The 18,395-nt window shown below is 41.8% G+C and overlaps 3 protein-coding genes across 4 annotated transcripts; 1 reads left to right on the forward strand and 2 right to left on the reverse strand.

The window, feature by feature from the left end:
• Positions 1–9,118: 9,118 nt before the first annotated feature.
• LOC103404702 (transmembrane ascorbate ferrireductase 2-like) lies at positions 9,119–11,233 on the forward strand. Its single transcript, XM_008343639.4, has 4 exons — positions 9,119–9,453; positions 9,971–10,019; positions 10,503–10,702; positions 10,795–11,233. The coding sequence occupies exons 1-4, from the start codon at positions 9,307–9,309 to the stop codon at positions 11,101–11,103; spliced, it is 705 nt and encodes a 234-aa protein (XP_008341861.1). The 5' UTR covers positions 9,119–9,306; the 3' UTR covers positions 11,104–11,233.
• Positions 11,234–11,763: 530 nt separating this feature from the next.
• On the reverse strand, positions 11,764–15,062 carry LOC103404701 (uncharacterized). 2 transcript variants are annotated; one of them, XM_008343637.4, is made up of 7 exons: positions 14,326–15,062; positions 14,082–14,225; positions 13,593–13,963; positions 12,724–13,468; positions 12,536–12,632; positions 12,375–12,429; positions 11,764–12,238 (listed from the first exon to the last, which is right to left on the reverse strand). In XM_008343637.4, exons 1-7 carry the CDS (start codon positions 14,831–14,833, stop codon positions 12,176–12,178), a joined length of 1,983 nt encoding a protein of 660 aa, XP_008341859.1. In that variant the 5' UTR covers positions 14,834–15,062; the 3' UTR covers positions 11,764–12,175. The 2 variants fall into 2 exon arrangements, with proteins under 2 accessions (XP_008341859.1, XP_008341860.1); XM_008343638.4 differs by having other exon boundaries at positions 14,082–14,216; positions 14,326–15,061.
• Positions 15,063–15,745: 683 nt separating this feature from the next.
• On the reverse strand, positions 15,746–18,142 carry LOC103404700 (cyclin-B1-2-like). Its single transcript, XM_008343635.4, has 4 exons — positions 17,908–18,142; positions 17,650–17,750; positions 16,826–16,923; positions 15,746–16,099 (listed from the first exon to the last, which is right to left on the reverse strand). Exons 1-4 carry the CDS (start codon positions 18,031–18,033, stop codon positions 15,999–16,001), a joined length of 426 nt encoding a protein of 141 aa, XP_008341857.1. The 5' UTR covers positions 18,034–18,142; the 3' UTR covers positions 15,746–15,998.
• Positions 18,143–18,395: the final 253 nt, after the last annotated feature.

The following is an 18,395-nucleotide window of genomic DNA, read 5'->3' on the forward strand; positions in this document are numbered from 1 at the left end:
TTGTTGTGATGTGTCTTCTCTGTGCTGTAGTTTTTTTAAGGAGGATTTGAGCTTGGAATCTCTTGTTTGTCAATCAGCCAATACTTCTGCGAGAATGACTCGAAAACAAGATAATTTTTCATTAAACTGTTGAGCGTCGAGCAATGTATTAGAAGGCCGAGGCGTGGATGAGGCATCCGAGGGGTAGCCTCATCTTAAATTTTTTTAATGTATATGTTTTATATATTATACATATAATTGTATAAAAAATAATATTTTGTATAATAAACATCCATTCTCAATTTACCATTCTCTACTTTGTACCTATTTGTAGCTGTATCTATTGTTAGTGTGCTTTTGCTCTTGAAATGCATTGCTACTTTAATGTGTTGTATGGTCTGAATATGCTTCCTATTTTTGGTACTGATTGCCATCTGCTGCTCGGTGAAGTCGAAAATGCAAAGCAGTACATGGTGTTTATGTAGTTTTGTGTTCCGAATTAGTAAAGGTGTATGTTTTATGTCATAATGTTACAATGTTGTTTATATAGTTTTATATATTTTAGTATTATATTGATCATAACCTTTGTATCTACCTTAAGAGCAGTTCCACCGTGGGAAAGCCCCCCCCCAGGGCTATCCATTTTGTAATCTACCTAGTGAACAGTAATTGCCTTTAATGAACAATAATTATCTTTTGCATCTTCACCCTTACACTTGAATAGCCCTGGCAATAGGTAAATAAAATAATAGTACTTTTTGCATCTTGCTTGGAATTTCCTGTGCACTCTCCACTCCCTCATGTCACTCCCTCTCTTTCCACTCATCTTTCTCACTTCTCTCTATTTTTCTGAAGTTCCTCTCTCTCTCTCTCTCTCTCTCTAAGCTCTCGACACTCTCGCTCTCTCTAGAGCTCTGAGAGCTCTCACCCACTTTCCTCTTCGAAAATTAAACAAATCAAACCCCAAAACCATGAAACCTTAATCTTTGGGACTAAATGATCCTAGCTATACCGTTGCATGCATCATCAGACCATCACGGTGTAAACCACCATTAAAGCCGAGAGCTTCAAGATCTAAAACTCGAACCCATGTGAGGTTCTCTATGCAAATCTTGTTTCATTATGTCTTAATGTTGCTTGGGACAAGATTTGTGATATTTTTCCAGTTCGAAACCAGAGGTTTAACCCCCTGCAATTTCTCTGAAACCTTGCCTAGTTTTTGGTCACCTCCTCGAAGCAAACTCCGGCAAGTTTGTGGGTTCTGGAGCTCTTCCTCAGTTTGAATCCATTCCATGTACTTACATGCCTCTTTGCATGTGAAAATTAGTTGGAAATTACTAAGGTTTGACATGCATGCATACTGTTTTTCCCCATTTCCAGAATCCGGCAAAGAAACCCAGCCCTTGCAGGCCATTTTCCGGCAATAAAAAAGTGGCTGACGTCTGGGCGACGGCAACCTTACGTCACGTTGCCTTCGGGCTCTCGGGCTGGCAACTTATGTCGGGCCTCTCCCTTGGCCCTGCTTGGGCTCCATCGCTAGCACACGCTGGGCTTACTTGCTCGGGCTCTCTGCCATTGTTCCCAGGCCTGTCCCTCGGGCTCCAGCACACGCTGGAGCTGCTCTATCCAATATTAAGTATTCGCCAGTAAGATCATCACACACAAACTATATAAAAAAATAAAATACAAAAAAATCAAAAAATAAAAATCGCAGAAACCCTAACCTTTAAAATTGTGATTTTTTTTAATAAAAAAAAAAAAGACAAACAAGGTGCCTGGATGCCTTGAGGTGCGCCTCCGTCGCCTCGGTGTCTATGGCGAAGCCTTCCATCCATTCCCTCAAAACAAAGTGGCGGGAGCATTGACGACCAACCTTAGAGGACGCTTAGGCGAGCCCTGAGGCGAGCCTTCTAAAACACTGGCGTTAAGATATAAACGTTGGTTGTGACTAGAAGCTCCCGAACAATAATCTTAGTCTATAATTCGTGAAAAAATTTAGTTAAATAAAAATAAAAATGACAAAGAATATCCTGAAATTTTGTCAAATTATTTCGGCTCGTTGTTTATCAAATCGGGGTATTTTGATATTTTTTTTTTCTTTTAACGGAAGTTTTTCACATAACTCCGCCTATGTAAGTTTATCTTACATTGCCGGTCCCAAGCCCGGGTAAAGGAGGAGGGGGAGGGCGTCAGGTAGTCGACAGCCGGCACTCCACAGTTACGTCGAATCTTTATGAAAATGAATTCAGAACGAAATCGCGCTAAAGCTAGGGCGTCACCCGTAAGTGGCGCGCTGTGTGGCCCGAGCACAGTGATAAGTGAGCAAGGGTAGTTGTATCTCCATAGGCACTCAGATGCAGTGTTAAATGAGCAAGGGGGCCATAAAAAACTTCTTTTCGAACGACTCCACTCAAAGTTGTTTGGGAGCATATGCACCTATCAACTTTACACGGGACACACAAAAGAAGTACTTTGATTCCATTGGACGGGGGAGGGTGAAGAAGCTAGGACAGAAGGGTAGAGTTCAGGAGAGTAGAATGCGTTTAGGAACATGGAATATAGGAACCTTAACGGGAAAATCTATGGAAGTAGTGGAAGTTATGGTGAGGAGAAGGATAAATATTATGTGCCTACAAGAAACTAAGTGGGTTGGTCTTAAGGCAAAGGATCTAGAAAACTCAAGGTTTAAACTTTGGTACTCAGGCACAAATAGAACGAGAAACGGTGTTGGCATCATCGTGGACAAGACCTTGACACAAGATGTTGTAGATGTCAAGAGGGTAGGAGATAGAATCATGGCAATCAAGATTGTAATAGGACAAGAACTTATCAATGTGAGGAATGTTGTAAAGCCTTATACAAGGATAGGACCGATGAAAATGGTGAAAGGTATAGAAAAGCGAAGAAAGAGGCGAAGAAAGCTGTGAGAGAAGCTAAGTTAGCGGCTTATGACAATATGTATAAGCGACTAGATACCAAAGAAGGAGAGTTGGATATCTATAAACTAGCTAGAGCAAGGGAAAAGAAGACAAGGGACCTAAACCAAGTGAGGTGCATCAAGGATGAGGATGGAAAGGTTCTTGCTACAGAGAACGCGGTTAAAGATAGATGGAAAGGTTATTTTCATAATCTTTTCAATGAAGGACATGAAATGAGTGCTTCTTTAGGGGAGTTGAGTAACTCAGAAGAGTGTAGAAACTACTCTTTTTATCGTCGAATCCGGAAGGAAGAAGTGGTTGTAGCTTTGAAGAAGATGAAGCATAGAAAAGCAGTAGGCCCAGACGATATACCAATCGAAGTGTGGAAAGTTTTGGGAGAGACAGGTATAACATGGCTTACTGACCTTTTCAATAGGATTTTGAAAACGAAGAAGATGCCAAATGAGTGGCGAACGAGCACTTTGGTGCCTATCTACAAGAATAAGGGCGACGTACAAAATTGCATGAACTATAGGGGTATTAAGCTAATGAGTCATACAATGAAGCTCTGGGAGAGAGTCATTGAGCATAGATTAAGGCAAGAGACACGGGTTTCAGACAACCAATTCGGGTTCATGCCAAGGCGCTCAACCATGGAGGTAATCTATCTCTTACGAAGATTGATGGAAAGATATAGAGATGGGAAAAAGGATTTACACATGGTCTTTATAGATTTGGAAAAAGCGTATGATAGGGTCCCAAGAGACATTCTTTGGAGGATTTTAGAGAAGAAAGGAGTACGAGTAGCATATATCCAAGCTATAAAGGATATGTATGAAGGAGCAAAGACTGCCGTAAGAACTCATGAAGGACAAACCGAAAGCTTTCCCATAACTGTAGGATTACATCAAGGCTCATCCTTAAGTCCTTACCTTTTTGCCTTGGTAATGGATGAGTTAACAGGACATATTCAAGATGATATTCCTTAGTGTATGCTTTTCGCAGACGATATAGTGTTGATAGATGAAACTCAGGAAGGGGTAAATGCAAAGCTTAACCTTTGGAGAGAAGTGTTGGAATCTAAAGGTCTTCGCCTAAGCCGATCAAAGACAGAATATATGGAGTGCAAGTTCAGTGCAAATGAAACCAAAACGAGTTAGGGGTGAGGATCAGAGATCAAGAAATACCAAAGAGCGATCGTTTTCGTTACCTAGGATCTATCTTGCAAAAGAACGGAGAATTAGATGGAGATCTCAACCATAGAATACAAACTGGATGGATGAAGTGGAAGAGTGCATCCGGCGTGTTGTGTGACCGCCGTATGCCACTGAAGCTCAAGGGAAAATTTTATAGGACGACAATAAGGCCGGCGATGCTGTATGGCACAGAATGTTGGGCGGTGAAGCATCAACACGTACACAAAATGGGTGTAGCGGAGATGAGGATGCTTCATTGGATGTGTGGGCACACAAGAAAGGATAAGATTAGGAATGAGGATATCTGGGGTAAAGTAGGAGTAGCCGAAATTGAAGGAAAGATGAGAGAAAATCGGTTACGGTGGTTTGGACATGTGCAAAGAAGGCCTACTGACGCTCCGATTAGAAGATGCGACTATGGGACAGAGGTTCAGGGTCGAAGGGGTAGAGGAAGACCTAGGAAAACTTTGGAAGAGACCCTAAGAAAAGACTTAGAGTACTTGGATCTAACGGAGGACATGACACAGGACCGAGCACAATGGCGTTCAAAGATTCATATAGCCGATCCCACTCAGTGACTTGGATTTTCCAAGTCTCCAACCGAGAAGTTTTCCTCACTCGGAAAATTAAGGGAATACTACCTCAACCTACATGCTCCACTCACAAAGCTTCAACATACAAGCTTCAACAAAAGAAAATTCAGAGAACTTAGCGAAGAAGGCTTTGGTGTATTTAACACAATACGTTGAAATGAAGGAAAGCTATTTATTGATATCCCCGATAAGTCACAAATATGTACATATACATGAGTCAAAATAAACAAACAAGAGGGAGCCTTCACAAAGGTTGCTTAGGAGAAGTCTCAGCAGTCGGTAGAGCCCCAGAAAGAGCAGGCACTGGAGGGGGATCATTTGGAGCCTCAGTACTGGACAGAACCCTAGAAGGAGGAGGCAGCAGAGGTTGATCATTTGGAGCTTCATTACGCGGTACAGCCTCAGAAGACGAAGGCAATAAATGCCTTTGGAACAAACCCACAAATCTCTGATGATCAAGTAAAACCTGACCATCAGATTCCTTCATCTGGTCAAGCTTCCTCTTCATGTTTGTAGCATAGTCATGTGCGAGCCGGTGCAACTGTTTATTCTCATGTTTGAGCCCTCTAATCTCCTGTTTGAGACTCATCACTTCAGCCACCAATGATTCAACTTGGCGGGTTCGAGCAAATAGGCGTTGGGCCATGTTAGACACAGAACCTGCACACTGAACACTAAGAGCCAGAGAATCCTTAACAGCCAACTCATCAGACCGTTTGGAAAGTAGTCTGTTATCTTTTGGAGTGAGAAGGTTCCTGGCCACTACCGCAGCGGTCATATCATTCTTCATCACAGAATCCCCAACGGTAAGAGGACCAGTAGGGGAGACGAAGGATGGGCGCCATATGTTGTCTCGAGAAGGCGTGGCTGCCTCTTCAACAAGGTTCAAGTCAAAACGACGGTCGGAGGGGCCAGACATTTTCAAAGGTGTTGAAGAGAGAAGAGGTCGGACAAATCAAGATCTTAGAAGTGCAAGAATAGAGCTTCTATTGGTGGAGATTCAAGTGTGCTTTGGAACTTAATGCCAGCCTCTATAAAAATCTGCACTCGACGGAGCTTCAGAAATCGAAGAGGCGTTTGCTTTCTCAAAAGCTAGGCTGCTCAGAGACCACGAGACGTTTGCTTTCTCAAAAGTTGGGCTGCTCAAAGACCACGAAGGCCGATCTCAGAAATCGAAGAGGTGCTTGCTTTCTCAAAAGCTGGGCTGCTCAGAGACCACGAGGGCCGATCTCAGAAATCGAAGAGGCACCTACTTTTCCAGCCTTGTCAGCACCTGTCAGCTTTGCGGAAATTATGGGCATTATGTCGAAGATTTCTGGTGAAGTAGAAAGCACATGAATCTTACTGTTCAATCACCTACTTCCCACACGCAACATTAGCTCATGGGTACCACAGATAACTTTGCCAAAGTTCTCTGACAAAGTTGAGACACGTGAAGCTTGCAGCTCCCACTACACCGCTCTGACCAAGAAGGGTAAAAGAATAGCAAAGAAACAGCACTAACAAAGTTTAGACACATAAATTTTGAAGGTCTAGCTACCATATTATTACCCACAAGGGTAAATGAACAGTACCACTGCTGGATAAGTCAACCTGTGCTTCGTGGCAAGATAGACTAGCAAACATGCCCAACCTTTTCTCACATTCGAGAAAACACTCCCAACAAGATTGCTTGCTCCAAAATCGAAGAGGCACCGCCCTCCGAATCTCGAAAGCCAGACTCCCAACATGATTACTTTCTCAAAAATCGAAGAGACACCGCTCTCCGAATCTCAAGAGCCAGACCCCTAGCAGGATTGCTTTCTCAAAAATCGAAAAGGCATCGTTCTCCGAATATCGAGAGCCAGATCTCCGACAGGATTGCTTGTTCGAAAACCGAAGAGGCACCACTTTCCCAACTTCAAGAGCCGGATCTCCTTGGATAAAGCTTGTCTGTAATCTTTACACGCAACATCAGCTTTCCAGATACCACAGACCACTTTTTCAAAGTGCTCTGACAGAGTTAAAACATGTGAAGCTGACAGCTCCCACTACCGTGTTATGACCAAGCAGGGTAAAGGAATAACATTACTACTTGTTGTTAGGGAGACTCCTATATATGTTGACCTCCATCCCCAACAAACAGGCAGACCTGCAAAAATGCTCAACCCTTCCTCATATCTGAGAGGGCACTCCCAAAAAAGCCTTTCGAAATATTCAGCTTTCTTTCCCCCCGATAATACCTCTGCAAACAAGCTATACTAGAGCAAGAATATCTCATATCATCAGGGTTAAAAGCAAGAGTATCCCATATCATGTTTTTTCCCTGTCTTTTCCTTTGGCCTTGTTCTTACCTGCAAGACAAGGAGAAAGAGAGCAATCAGTCAACACTTGGAATCAAGCTTCCAGTCAGGAACCGCTTACTTGATTACTTACCTGGCATTGCTCTCGAGTACTCATCTTCAACATCTTATGCTTCCAGGGAAGATACCGCATCTGCCTGAGGAACATATAGGGCAAGTGAGAAGGATACAAGGAAGCATGTGGAGACAAGCGTAACAGCACACGTGCCGATACATCCACTACTCTGTCAAAAGCAAAAGTATCCCATATCAGCAGGGTCGAACGTACTATAGATTTGATGGGCTTGTTTTGACCTTCAAATTCTTCAGTCGGCCTTATACTCTGGAGGAAACCAGAAAACCCTCCAGCCCAGTTCAAGAATAAGCCTGTGGAAAGTTACTTCTTCAAAAGCAAAAGTATCCCATATCATATCTTCTCATTTTTCTTCTCTTTATCCTTCATGCTGCTTGCAAGATAGGGAGAATGTGAACAATCAGCCGGAACTCGAAATCAAAGTTCTGATCTGGGACTGATTGCTTGGAGCTCTGATTGCTTACCTTGTCTGTCACCTCTTTCAGCAGATCCCCTAGCTCGGCGACTTGGAGGACTTCTACTACATGGTTTGTATCGCGCTTGACCAAGCCTGAAACTACAAGTAAGCTTCAAGTGAAATTGATACATTACCTTGTGCATCTCCACCAGTTAAAGATATCACCCCTGGATGGAGGAAGAGTACTTCCAGAGAAGATGCCACATCTACCTACGAGACAGATAAGGCAAGTCAAGACGATACCACACTCCGGAACTTAGAAGTTTCGTGATTACAAGATCATTCTCCCACAATATTTTCTAATGGCATTTGTATTAAATCATTCACTTGTACTCACTAAAAGAGAGCTTGAACCTATGTACTTGTGTAAACCCTTCACAATTAATGAAAACTCCTCTATTTCGTGGACGTAGCCAATATGGGTGAACCACGTACATCTGGTGTTTGCTTTCCTATCTCTATCCATTTATATACTTATCCACACTAATGACCGGAGCAATCTAGCGAAGATCACAAAAAGCGACCGTTCTCGCTATCTAGGATCTATCTTGCAAGAGAACGGAGAATTAGATGGAGATCTCAACCATAGAATACAAGCTGGATGGATGAAGTGTAATAGTGCATCCGGCGTGTTGTGTGACCGTCGTAGGTCACTGAAGCTCAAGGGAAAATTTTATAGGACGACAATAAGGCCAGCGATGTTGTATGGCACAGAATATTGGGCGGTGAAGCATCAACACGTATACAAAATGGGTGTAGCGGAGATAAGGATGCTTCGTGGGATGTGTGGGCACACGAGAAAGGATAAGATTGTGAATGAGGATATCCGAGGTAAAGTAGAAGTAGCCGAAGTTGAAGGAAATATGAGAGAAAATCGGTTACGGTGGTTTGGACATGTGCAAAGAAGGCCTACTGACGCTCCGGTTCGAAGATGTGACTACGGAACAGAGGTTCGAGGCCGCAGGGGTAGAGGAAGACCTAGGAAAACTTTGGAATAGACCCTAAGAAAAGACTTAGAGTACTTGGATCTAACGGAGGACATGACACAAAACCGAGCGCAATGGCGTTCTAGGATTCATATAGCTGACCCCACTTAGTGGGAAAAGGCTTTGTTGTTGTTGTTGTTGTTGTACGGAAGTTTTTCACAAAAGTACAAAAAAATGATTGAGGTGGACAAATTCAGCGACCACTTCTATCGATTTCAAGTCTTAGGGATAAAAGTGAGAAATTATGTAAATCTCAGACACTATTTTAACTAAAATGCCATAACAAAATGAATACACATAGTAGGAGAGCAGTATGGTCAGAATCGGATCCCTTATGGACCCAAAGGAACTGAGCCCACTTATTAAATGATCCGGGCCATTGAAATTTGATCCAACGGCTACAAATAAAGGGCCCTTCTAAAAATTATGATAATTGTAGCTGTTGGATAAAATTTCAATGGTCCGGATCAATTGATCATTGGGCTCAATTCCTTTGAGTCCGGAGGGGATCCGGTTCCAGTATGGTCAACATGCCAAAAAATTCAATAAAGAAGAATGGTCCTACGTGAACTAAAGCTGACGTGTCATATCTCAGTTGAAAGAAAGCCTGAAGGTCATTCGACCGCCACCACCTTCGTCGGTCCGCGCAGGAAACAGATCCAAAAATCGAAATCCCCAAAATAAATCCCCCTTCTTTCCCTGTCAAAACCCTAAATTCTCCATCCCTGAAAAACTTAAGAGCTAAAGGAAGAAGAAGAAGAAATGGCGGCGGTTCCGGTCGTCCGGTTCCCGATCTTGAGTGCAGTGAGGGTTATAGGAGTGATAGTGGCGACTCTGGTGCTCACGTGGAACGTTCATTTCCGCGGTGGATTGGCTCTCATCTCCGATGACAAAAGTCTTATTTTCAATGCACGTCTCTGCCCAAATCCTCATTTTCTCTCATTCTCTTCTTCTTAAAGTTCTAATCTTGATTTTTCATAATTTTTTTATATTAATCTGTTGGGAAATTAATTTCGAATTTTGTTTAATGGCTGATGGGTTTGCTTAGTTGACTTGTCCTGGGTACTGGGTTTATCATGTAATTTGTTTTAAAGCTTAATAGTTGTCAATTTATGCAATACTATGTTTCTCTTCTTTGCTTATATCTTAAGCTAGTTCCGTGTGATCCCCGCTCCACTCAAGTTCGAATCTTCATTCTCGTAGTTTGGATTAGATTATGATATCGTCCCGATCAAAGAAAGCTCATTCTATTAAATTTTTATAGTTCACTATCATCTTGAGCTGGAAATTGATGCTTCTTTGGCCAATTTCCTGGTTGTTTGATCTAGGAGAAATTTCTCTTTGTAAATTAAGCATTTGGTGCATTCCCATTGCTCTCTCTCTCTCTCTCTCTCTCAAATTTATATGTTTGTTGTGTGTCTTGTAGGTGCATCCAGTATTAATGGTGATTGGGTTGATACTGCTCAATGGAGAAGGTAAAGTTTCTGTTCTTAGGGCACTTGGTCCGGCATCTAGTTACGGATTTCTCAATGATGCGTCTCTCTCTCTCTCTCTCTCTCTCTCTCTCTCTCTCTCTGTAATCTTGCCTTAAAGTTATTGTGTTTACCTTGGGTGATTGTGTCCCAATACAATGAGTTCCTAGAGCATGCCAAGGATGATAATGATGAGTTTGATGTGTTTGTGGAAATATAATCGTATCGTATGTTTAAAATGTTCTTGATGGATTTTCGATGTACACGGATACTTTTCTTTTTCCTCCCTTTCGCAGAGTTGTGAGAGAGCAATAAGTATATTTTTTGTTCGTCTTGTGTTTCAATTACAGGTGGTTTTATTTCCTTTGCTTTAAAATGTGAAATAATTCTATAGGGGATTCTATGGAATCTGTGAAGTTATCGACTACCTGTATGTTTACCAAAAATTGCAATGAATTTGAACCATCCCATGTTTCTACGATGCAGCCATGCTAGCATACAAGACAGTTTCAGGAACAAAAAACTTGAAAAAACTAGTTCATCTTACACTACAATTCCTTGCCTTTTGCGTAAGCATCATCGGCGTATGGGCTGCTTTGAAGTTCCACAACGATAAGGGCATTGACAACTTCTACAGTCTGCATTCCTGGTTGGGTCTAGCTTGCCTATTCCTCTTCACCCTCCAGGTACCTTTATAGTTACTGTTTTTCTTTGCCTGAGAAGATAGCTTGTACTACTTTTTTTTAGCCAGTTTTCACCGAGGTTTTCTTTTTCCCAGTGGGCTGCTGGATTTGTAACGTATTGGTTCCCAGGAGGCTCGAAACACAGCAGAGCTAACTTGCTGCCATGGCATGTATTTTTCGGTGTATATACTTACGCCCTTGCTGTTGTTACAGTAACTACTGGTATTTTAGAAAAAGTCACCTTCCTCCAAACCCACCAAGTAATCTCACGCTATTCGACCGAGGCTTTGCTCGTGAACTCTCTCGGAATATTGGTCATTGTTCTGGGAGGTTTTGTTATCCTTGCCGTTATTACTCCGATGAATGATAATAGAGGTGATGTTCTCAGAGGACCAATAGAGTAATCACAAGCTGCTCAACTGTACTGACTTTAGTTCACAAAGAGGGCAGAATTTTACCCTAATATATGGATTACAAGATTTTGTTACTGTCAAAAGATGAGTGTATTAAAGTAACAACTCCTTTGTTTCTTCCTTTCTCATCTGTTATTTGTTTATTTATTTTTGCAAAATGGTTATCATTATTGGTTCTTTGCAAAGCAAGGGTAAGGTTGTGTGCGATATAAGTTCCTCCCCTCACCCTCGTAAAGCAGGAAGCCTTATTGACTTGGTCTCCCTTTTTGGTTATGAGTATTCATGTCTTGGTTTATTGGTGGCATGATATGGCATTTGGAGGTTCTATTTAGGATAATAGGGTGGCAATTTCAGACACGACTCAAAATCTTCGTTGGTTTGGGACGTTGCGCTTTCGTTTTTAAATAATGATCTGGATTTGTAAAAGAAGAAAATTGTATAATCATCCAGTTGAGTTCTTCAGATGTAAACTGTAATCAATGGCAAGAGACTTGTAACAGAAGTGTTACAAGAGCTTTCATATTTACGCCTGAGGTCCTCTGCTTGATTCTCTTCCTACTCATATAGCTTTGTATAAAATTAGCCGATCCCACTTAGTGGGAAAAGGCTTTGTTGTTGTTGTTGTTATAATTATTAAGGTGAGAAGGAGAGTTCAAAACTAATACAATAATTTAGAAGATGACAGAGTTTCGAACATGTGACGCATTGGTGAAACTCAACTCTCCATTGGCCAGTATATTGGACCACATGCAGAGCCCGGTCATTAAAACAGACCAATACCACAACTTCTTGTGTAACATAAAATTGAAACATCTGACTTCTGTCTCAATCTATGGCCACGAAAAAGCCGAAACTTGTGTCTCAATGACTCAATCCACAGACGGACACAGACAAGAGTGAGTGAGATCAAAGGCTAACAAAAAAAAAGGAGGAACTTCTGGCTCTGGTCTTCTTGTTTGCTAAAGGCTGCTAACTCCGAATCCACAGATTTCAGCATGCACATATAATTTTGAAGAAAACTCGCGAACCATAAGACCATTTCCGAGAGGGGAGTTTAAAATGATCACATCCACGAGTGTTCTCTTCTGTATTCGCGCACAATGACGGGCACGCTTGTGGGCGGAACCTAACAGAAGCACAAAAACATACGCGTCATCAGTCTTTTTCCTAATGAGAATGAACAGAAGTAATCTCATGAGCCATGAGTCGTCGTGATGACTTGCAAGTTCAGAATTTGTTGCAACAAGAAGAAAAGGACTTACCATGCCATAATCCGTGATTATCATTGAAATGTAATCTGATGGCAGTGCATCATAACTGCCAATGACAAATTAAAACAGGAGTGCACGGTTACTATGGGGAGATTAAAGCTGAGAATCGCGTTTAGTGCACAACACAACAGAATAATAAACACTTTACGAACATCAGATTCAGCGGTTGAAGATTTTCACAATTCGCGTGACCATCCAAAGGATTGACTTCCTCCCTCCCAGGAACCTTTAAAATGACATCTGGATCACCTGCAAGAAGAACAATTACCTGAGTAACCAAGGAAGCACTTCTTATAAAAACTTTTCAGAATGACCAAAGCTCTATGCCACGAGTGCATACCGAGCTCGTTAGAGCATATCGAATCAAGCTGTACCCTTTCATGAAACTTATATGCCTCACAACATACCAATACAGGTACACGGAATGCATGAGCTACCATAGCAACACAAGCAGTCCCAACCCTTGAGTAAACTGTTCCATTAGACAGCACTGAAGAAGCGCCTAGAAACACTCGAGTAACTTCATGCATGATATAGGAAGCAGCATTTATATGAGTGTAAGTGCAGCTGAGGCCCTTTCCCACCAACCTACGAAGTAAACGCTGTCCTTCAAGCTTCGGACGAGCGTCTACCACCACAACGCGAAACTGTTTGCCAAGCTCATGGGCATGCAATAGCAACATTTCAACTGCAGAGGATGACCCGTACGTTAGAAGAACATCACCATCCCTGATTTTGCTAACTGCATGCTTGACTATCACGTTATCAGCAAGTATAATCTTCTCGGCTATGAACCGATCAATATCTGACTGGAGAGATGCTTTTGCTTCTGACTCGGACATAGTTAAAGGTAACTTGGCAATTCGGCTCTTCAGAAACCGAATTGCATTCCCCATGGTGATTGAAAGTGGCCTGCACTCACTGAAAAATGAAACGTAACTACTTATTTTTGCTGTCAAATCCCTACTCAGGTTTTTCTCTGGTGGCGTCGAATAGTCTTTAATGGCCTCCTGAAGTGCTAGAAGCATGGCAATACAACGAGCATTACCACCCGATATATCTCCTGATAAATACTGTAACCCAACCTGACATTCGTACAAAAAGCTACAATTAGATAGAACCATAATCTCTTTTATAGTCACATTAACCTCTCGACATCATCAAGCGAAAGGCTCAAACCATAACGAGCTGACGTAATCATCTAAATACCTTATAAACAGCAGGATGCACAGGGTCAAGTTGGAAAAACTTGGACTCGAGATCAGGAAGCTGAGTTCCATGCTCGTATTGAGGCAAATGCCTGAACAACTCAACCCTGTTCCTGGCCTCAGTTTGCTTAACCACTGACCGCCTTTTCGCCTTCTCCACACGACTCTTATCATCATATTGCATTCGCGGATGAGGAACTTCTTTCTTCCTCTCTTTCTCCGGCGGACGTTCACTGCCACCACCTCCGCCACCGCCCTTCTTCTCAGATACCGCCATAGATGATTGTGACACAAGTTTCGTGGCCTTAGGCGGCTTCACAATTGCTGCTGCCGAAGCAGAAGCAGCAACAGAAGGTGTTTTACCTCCATCAGCTAATAACACAACGCAAGGAACAAATTCATAATCAACATACGAAATTCGAATTCTTTGAATACAATTACATTTCTATTAAAAACCACTTGTGAATTAGTAAAAGCTGGAAAAACATACCTTTGGCAGCAGCCTTAGCTGCTCGTTGAGCTTCCTGAAGGGCCCGCCTTTCGGCTTTCGTGGTTTTCTCTTTAAGTGGCTTCGAATTCCCAGCTCGCTCGCCTTGCACTTCCGTTGATGCATCAACATCTTTCTCTGCAAAAGCTTCAATCTTTGTTTCTTCAAGCTTAGCAATCACAATATGCCTGAGCTAAATTAAAATCCCAAATCAAATCAAAGTAATCGAACAGCAATCAGTAATTACCAGAAATCCCAGAAGGCATCTTGACCACGGAGACAGTCATCAACCCACTCGCGGGGACGCTACTCGCCTTCACGGCAGCCGTCAGATCGAACCCTCCACTAGGAAACGAAGAAGACGTTGTCAAACCCCCAGCTGCTCTTACTCTTCTGAATGTTCGACCCGGCGACATGACGACGTCGTTCAGGAACTCACCATTTCCCATCACAATTCCATACGACGACGACGCAGTAGGAGGCGAGGCGGGGAAGAGCTCAGAGGAGTTGTTGTAACTCTCGACGAGTACAGACTCTCGGCGGGCCGGTGAGGCAGGAACCGCAGGAAAAAGAACCGGACGGCTGGTATCGGAGGAGTGACGTGGCGGGGGGATCATTACCGGAGAGAGGGAGTTACCGGAGGGGGAGTTGGAGACGGGAGGCGAGGAGGAGGCGATGGGGTCGGGCGAGGCGAAGAACCCGACTTGTCGGACCTTGGGGTCGCTGACTGCGCGGGGAGGCCGGCGAGGGTCCATTTGGGAATTTGTGGGTGTGGAGTGAGGGTTTTGGGGGGTGGGGAGAGTGGGTTTTAGGGTGCGGAGAGAAAAGTTTGGGGGGTTTGGATCGTTGGATTTGATCGGAGAGGGGAGGGAGAAGACGGGAAGAGCAGAGAAATGCAGAGCGCGTGAAAAAGAAGTGGGAAATTTCCCTTGCGTAACTGTTGTTTGACGTTTTTTTTTTACATTATCGTTTGAAAGTAGGAACAAAAATTGTGATGGCTTCTGCCATTGAGCATTATGCACAGGGCCGTTGACGATGACATCACAAGATGCTAAAAAGATTCTTCTACTTTTTCAAATTTTGTTACTTATGTGAGTAACAAAATAATCCACATCTAAAAAAGTCTAGATCACTGGACTGTAACGCTTGTGATATAAAAAAAGCAGAGTTAAGAATGACTTTTGTAGTTTGTATGGCCTGCACAAATGACATTCATATAAAAGACTCTTTTTAAGACTAGCTTGCGTGAATAGGGACGGTTTTTGTTAAAATTGTTTTTACTGTAAACTCGTTGAATTTTTATTCAAAATGATTTTTGTAAAAACGTTTGAAAGTTCTCTCTGAAGAAGCATTTGATACGTGCTTCTCCACAAAATGCTTTTTATGAGCCAAAGCTCTAGTGTTCATCCTTGCATTTGAGATCATGTGTTTGTTTTCTTCTTCCTCTAATATCGCACTTGTATCAAGCGAAAAAGTGTACACATGCAATCTGACGTTCATATTGTACCCATTCACCAATGGGAGCAATGCAGAAGGATAAAATGGGAGTGGAAATCACTATATCGTTTTAAGAATGTTTTGATGAGCAACATTTAGTAATCAAAATCCGAAGCAACGTGAATGGAATAGATATATAAGGATTCTGATAGAAACACACATGGCCACAGTCAACATAAAAGAGGGGAGCTAAATTTTCAAAAATAAATTGAAGTGCCAAATAGAGGAACTGTTACTGGATAGAAGATACCCAATACTACTACAGAGTACATGTAACACGACAACATCAATGCCTGGACCTTTCTACTCACAGTGCGACAGACAATCAAATTTTAAGAAACAACGTTGGCATCGAAGTATAAACCCATGCATGACAACCGCATTGTTACAATCCTCTTCTTTTGGGAAGGAAGTCTACGAGGATCACATAAAGCTTGGGGCGACTGGACCCTTTGAAAGTCCAAGGCGAACTTCCATTGCATGATGTGTGTCCACAGGCCGGAAGGTTTCTGATTCCCGGGGGTCTGCAAATAGCACAATGAAACATACAAGAAACCAAAACACACAAAAAAACATCAGTATGCGTTTCACTCGCTAAAACGGCTCCATAATACAGCTAACCAACCAGGCAGACCAGACTTTTCTGGGGAATGACTCAAGAAAAGGTGATTGATTTAAGGAAAATTGGATAATCTGGACTTCCTCGGTTTTACTAAGATCGACTGACCTTCTTAGAAGCTTCGGCTTCTATAAGTATGCAAGTTCCAAAATATAAGCATACTAACTGCATTTCAGGGATCAGCATGCAATTAAAACACCATAAGCCATCTAGGGGGATAAAACTTCACTAGTTTAGAGCAAAAAGTGATATTTCCACTCAAGAAGAAGTTTCAACTCATTACTTACTGATCCCTAATTGTTATATTTAGCATCTTGAAGATGTATAGAAATTAAAAGAAAAATCAAATTACAGAACGCAAACTCATAATGACATCAACACTACTTAAAAACGAATTGATCAGAACAAAAAAAGCTGCATGTTTCTAACTCATGGGGCTTACTACGGATGTTTAAACGAGGCAACAAGAGGACCCTGGTTGGTGACCTATTTACAAAGAGGAATTAATAAGGCTCCAATTGATCATAAACATTGAAGGAGTTCAAACAAATAGTTCAAAGAGAAAACCAGGAACAGTTAAAGCTTCAGATAGCAAGATTATTTACTAGGTATAAGAAGAGTATTTTCTTACCATTCAGGTAATCCTCAAAGCCAAAATCATCCAATCTTCCAGTCATAGCCTCCAAACCCAACATTGAAGAAGGAATTGGTCCAGCAGGCCTCTGGAATCTGCAGTTGTTTCAAAGAATAGAGTACAAATGGTGACTCGGAATTAACTCCAATTTTACACATTTATGCAGTACCCAAACTAGCATGCATTGGTGTATACAAACTAAAGCAAATAAACATTTGGTGTTTTAAGCTCCATCACATACAATTACATCCACCAATAATATACAGACTTTAGAGGAAAATCGGACTTCAAAACAAGATTCTGTAAGCTCTTTCTTACACTCATACTCAGTATGGATATTTGATAAAAATAAAAGCACCTCAAATTGATAGGGAGCTGGTGTTATAATCAACTCAATATAGAAGATACGAAAGAACATAAGAACACAAATTTCCATCATCTTATTCCTAATTGAATCAGTTTTTTCATCAATGAGTGAGAGATAACGACCCAAACTGGACACAACCTAAGAGCACAAACTGTACAAAGAGATTAACACCTACACAGACAGAACCACCAACAAAGCTCTAATGCAAAAGTTTCATACTGAAAAACCCTTACGATACATAAACAACAATCCCACAACGATTCCAAACAAAATACGTAACAGGGTTTCGCATAAAAAGGCGGCGTATATACAAATACAACAAAAGAAAAAAACCCTAACTTTTCAACATAGCAACACATGTATACTTCCACTCAATCATATAAAATAAGAGGAACCCATTACAACAATTCACAAACACAAGTCAGAATTCGACAAAAACAAAAGAATCGCATACCGAGAAAGGATTTGCCTTTCAAGATCCATCTTCAGTGGAAACGCACTTCCATAAGTGTACCCCAAGATTTTCCTATTTATCTGCTCCTGAGTTACCTTCGCCTAAAACCCAACAAGTAAATTAACCCAAATCAACAAAATTTAATCACACATCTTCAATTCCAAACAAACAGCAACGCAAATCAAGAGACATAAGAAAGCAAGAGAGAGAGAGAGAGAGAGAGAGAGAGAGAGAGAGAAAGAGAGAGAGGGAAAATACCGATTCCAAAGCAGATTCGAGAGGGTGAGCGCCGACGAGGTCGCTCTTGACGCCGTGAAGTCCGAACCGAAGGGCATCGTTCTGGATTCCTCCGATTTGGTGCTCGATCGTCTTCGGTGCCTCCATTTTGCTCTCTCTGGTTCTTCCTTTACTTCCTTCTTTTTCAGCAAGCAATGTATTTTGTATAGCCTTCGTTGCCAGATATAGGGGGACTGTTTACTTCCGTCAATTGGGTTTTTAGCTACGAGCCCATGTAGGCTTGATTCAGGCCCATCATTTTTACTGAGTTGGGCCAAACGGTAGTTGTCGGGCGTTATGTGCAACGTAGAGAATCGAATTTTAATTTAAGAAAAATTAATGAAAAATGCTTGAAAACTTTGAGTTTTAACGATAAGGACAAAATAAAGGGAAAGTGATTTGACTTTTTAGTGTAAAAATGTGGTTTTTCGTAAAAATGAACAGTGCCGTGGACTTTTCGTTAAAATTCC

This window comes from Malus domestica, chromosome 17 (assembly GCF_042453785.1).
Source record: "Malus domestica chromosome 17, GDT2T_hap1".
Lineage (NCBI taxonomy): Eukaryota > Viridiplantae > Streptophyta > Magnoliopsida > Rosales > Rosaceae > Malus > Malus domestica.

Coding starts and splice junctions, on each gene's coding strand:
- LOC103404701 (XM_008343637.4), bottom strand. CDS start 14,833: ATGGACCCTCGCCGGCCTCCCCGCGCAGTCAGCGACCCCAAGGTCCGA. Junction 12,633..12,723: donor GATATGCTCTAACGAGCTCG/GTATGCACTCGT, acceptor TTCTTCTTGCAG/GTGATCCAGATGTCATTTTA. Junction 12,239..12,374: donor TAATCACGGATTATGGCATG/GTAAGTCCTTTT, acceptor TGCTTCTGTTAG/GTTCCGCCCACAAGCGTGCC.
- LOC103404702 (XM_008343639.4), top strand. CDS start 9,307: ATGGCGGCGGTTCCGGTCGTCCGGTTCCCGATCTTGAGTGCAGTGAGG. Junction 9,454..9,970: donor ACAAAAGTCTTATTTTCAAT/GCACGTCTCTGC, acceptor TGTGTCTTGTAG/GTGCATCCAGTATTAATGGT. Junction 10,020..10,502: donor GATACTGCTCAATGGAGAAG/GTAAAGTTTCTG, acceptor TCTACGATGCAG/CCATGCTAGCATACAAGACA.
- LOC103404700 (XM_008343635.4), bottom strand. CDS start 18,033: ATGGAGGCACCGAAGACGATCGAGCACCAAATCGGAGGAATCCAGAAC. Junction 17,751..17,907: donor TCGAATCTGCTTTGGAATCG/GTATTTTCCCTC, acceptor GTTGGGTTTTAG/GCGAAGGTAACTCAGGAGCA. Junction 16,924..17,649: donor GAAAGGCAAATCCTTTCTCG/GTATGCGATTCT, acceptor AAACAACTGCAG/ATTCCAGAGGCCTGCTGGAC.